A 2831-nucleotide genomic window follows, 5' to 3' on the forward strand; every position below is an offset into this window, starting at 1 on the left:
TGAACCCAGGAGGCGGAGGCTGCAGTGTCCCTAGATCGCTCCACTGCACTCCAGCCTGGGCTACAGAATGAGACTCCGTCTCAAAGAAAAAACAAACAAACAAACAAAAAATATATATATATTTAATATAAAAAATACTGTTTGTACCTGAAAACTTATTCAATGCATCCTTACTTCCATTTGTTTCTGCTCCTACACGCTTGAACTGTTGCACAATGGTATTTAATTCAGAAGAGCGCTGTGAGATTCTATGTTCAGCTATTCGAAGACGTTCTTTCAAAGCAAGGAATTCTCGTTGATAAGCAATCAGTTTTTCTAGAAGCAAAACCAAAACAGTTATAGTATATGTCTTAAAACAAACAAACAACATAATCTAAATGGAACTGTAAAATTACAAAGTTTAAAGTTGAGTTTTTCAGAAGAAAATATTTATTCATTGATACATAACAGAAAAAAAAGGGCTCTGACTTGTTATGTAACAAAACTTATATGCTCTTATTATTTGTAAGAATGCTCTTAATGCTTATTATTATGCTCTTATTATTTGTAAAAATGTGAGCAGTCTCCAGCACTTCATATAATTAAAGATGGATAAAATAAAAGGTTTAGAATAAACACTTTAAAGCATCATACTAACATCACCTGTCAAAGGGTACAAACAACTATAAATACCGTATTCACATCAACCAGATAGAGATGAGGCAGAAACTGATGGTAATATATATAATAGTAAAATGAATATAACATATTTTATAGCATAATCATTAATTTCCATAGACCAAACTTTTCCTCTGAACTTCCTAGTCCTCAAAGATTTCCCTAGGCCAGACATCAAATTCCCAATCTCTAAAAACCCAGTGAGTGGCCAGGCGTGGTGGCTCACACCTGTAATCCCAGCACTCTAGGAGGCCAAGGTGGAGGATGGTTTGAGCCCAGGAGTCCAAGACCAGCCTAGGCAACATAGCAAGACCCCATCTCTACAAAACAATAAAAAATTAGTGGCCGGGTGTGGTGGCTCACACCTGTAATCCCAGCACTTTGGGAGGCCGAGGCGGGCAGATCACGAGGTCAGGAGATTGAGACCAGCCTGGCTAACACAGTGAAACCTCGTCTCTATTAAAAATACAAAAAATTAGCCAGGCGTGGTGGTGGGCGCCTGTAGTCCCAGCTACTCGGGAGGCTGAGGCAGGAGAATGGCGTGAAACTGGGAGGCAGAGCTTGCAGTGAGCTGAGATCGCACCACTGCACTCTAGCCTGGGTGACAGAGCGAGACTCCATCTCAAAAAGAAAAAAAAAAAAAAATTAGCTAGGCATGGTGGTGTGCGCCTGTAGTCTCAGCTACTCAAGAGGCTGAGGTGGGAGGGTTGCTAGAGCCCAAGTGTTGGAGGCTACACTGAGCTATGATCACACTACTGCACCCCAGCCTGGGCAACAGAGTGAGACCTTGTCTCAAAAAACAATAAAATAAAAATCCACTGAGCTAGATGTGCAATGACCCTTGTTAAAAGTTATTCATTTTAATAATTTAAGAGCATCACAGGTCAAAAAAACCCGGTCTAGGAAATAAAAGTGGGCTTTGATGAGGATAAATGTAGGCACTGACACAATGAGTAGAAATGAAACAGCAGAGACAAAGCACACAGTAGAAGAGGCTCAAGGACAGAACTGGACACCAACACCTGAGAGATGGGGGAAAACAAGAGGCCATTCATTTACTTGCTCAGTGGTACTCAGTAGTAGTGGAAGCTGTAAGAATGTTATGCACAATGTCCGCAACCTCATTAAATTAGGATAAACCGCAAGCGTGCTTCCAACTTCTATAGGAAGCTAAAGCTACTATTTTGACACCTAAACAAACCTTAAAAAGGCTTTTTTTTTTTTTTTTTCTGAGATGAGTCTCACTCTGTCACCCAGGCTTGAGTACAGTGGCATGATCTCGGCTCACTGCTGCAACCTCCGCCTCCTGGATTCAGACAATTCTCCCACCTCAGCCTCCCGAGTAGCTGGGATTACAGGTGCACGCCACCACACCCAGATAATTTCCGTATTTTTAGTAGAGACGGGGTTTCACCATGTTGCTCTAGCTGGTCTCGAACTCCTGACCTCAGCTGATCCGCCTGCCTCGGCATCTGAAAGTACTGGGATTACAGGTGTGAACCACGACGCCCAGCCAGAAAGTCTGTTTTTAATTTAACATTATAATTTCTGCTTTAATCATGGATAGAAGCAATAAAACAGACTTATGAAAATGAATCTGCAGTCTTAATAACACTCAAGTATACTCTTCCTTGTCCCTTACATAAAGATCCTTACAGTAAACACCTATTAAGATTCCATAGCAGAAAAAGAATATCTCTCTGGCTTAACTGCCATGCTTCACTGCATGGAAAAACAGAAGCACGTATGTCACCGTATTTGCCTTAATTTGCTCAGAAGGAAAGGAGAAGAGGTAGGACAGAGAAGGTTGTGATGGGGAAGGGCATGCCGGGAGCTCCAGGGTGCCAGCTAGGTTCTAGTTCTCGATCTGGGTGGCAGTTTAGTGAAAGTCACTCATGGTTTAGGCATTTTCTGCATGTGTAAATACACAATGTAAGACATGAGAAAGAGATACCATTCCCAAACACAAAACTATAAACGATTATATTAAACAATCATAAGAAGAGACACATAAGATGTGAAGAAAAGTACAAGCCTTTTACTGAAGTCTATAATAGAATCAATAAAATTAGCTCTTATTTCTAAATAGGAAGACTCAGTCTTACAAAAAGATTAATTGTACCCTAAGCAAAAGAAATTCAATTGAGTATCTTTTTTTTTTTTTTTTTTTTTTT

The 2831-nt window shown here is 40.4% G+C and overlaps 1 protein-coding gene across 1 annotated transcript in view; it reads right to left on the bottom strand.

Annotated features, from left to right (window-relative positions):
* The window catches only part of MGAT4A (alpha-1,3-mannosyl-glycoprotein 4-beta-N-acetylglucosaminyltransferase A), a 117046-nt gene that overhangs the window by 67310 nt on the left and 46905 nt on the right, over positions 1-2831 (bottom strand). The window contains exon 3 of the mRNA XM_017871810.1: positions 148-315. Coding sequence (XP_017727299.1) covers positions 148-315 — 168 coding nt within the window. The remainder of the gene's footprint in view (positions 1-147; positions 316-2831) is intronic.

This window comes from Rhinopithecus bieti, unplaced genomic scaffold (genome assembly GCF_001698545.2).
Source record: "Rhinopithecus bieti isolate Rb0 unplaced genomic scaffold, ASM169854v2 scaffold_6935, whole genome shotgun sequence".
NCBI lineage: Eukaryota > Metazoa > Chordata > Mammalia > Primates > Cercopithecidae > Rhinopithecus > Rhinopithecus bieti.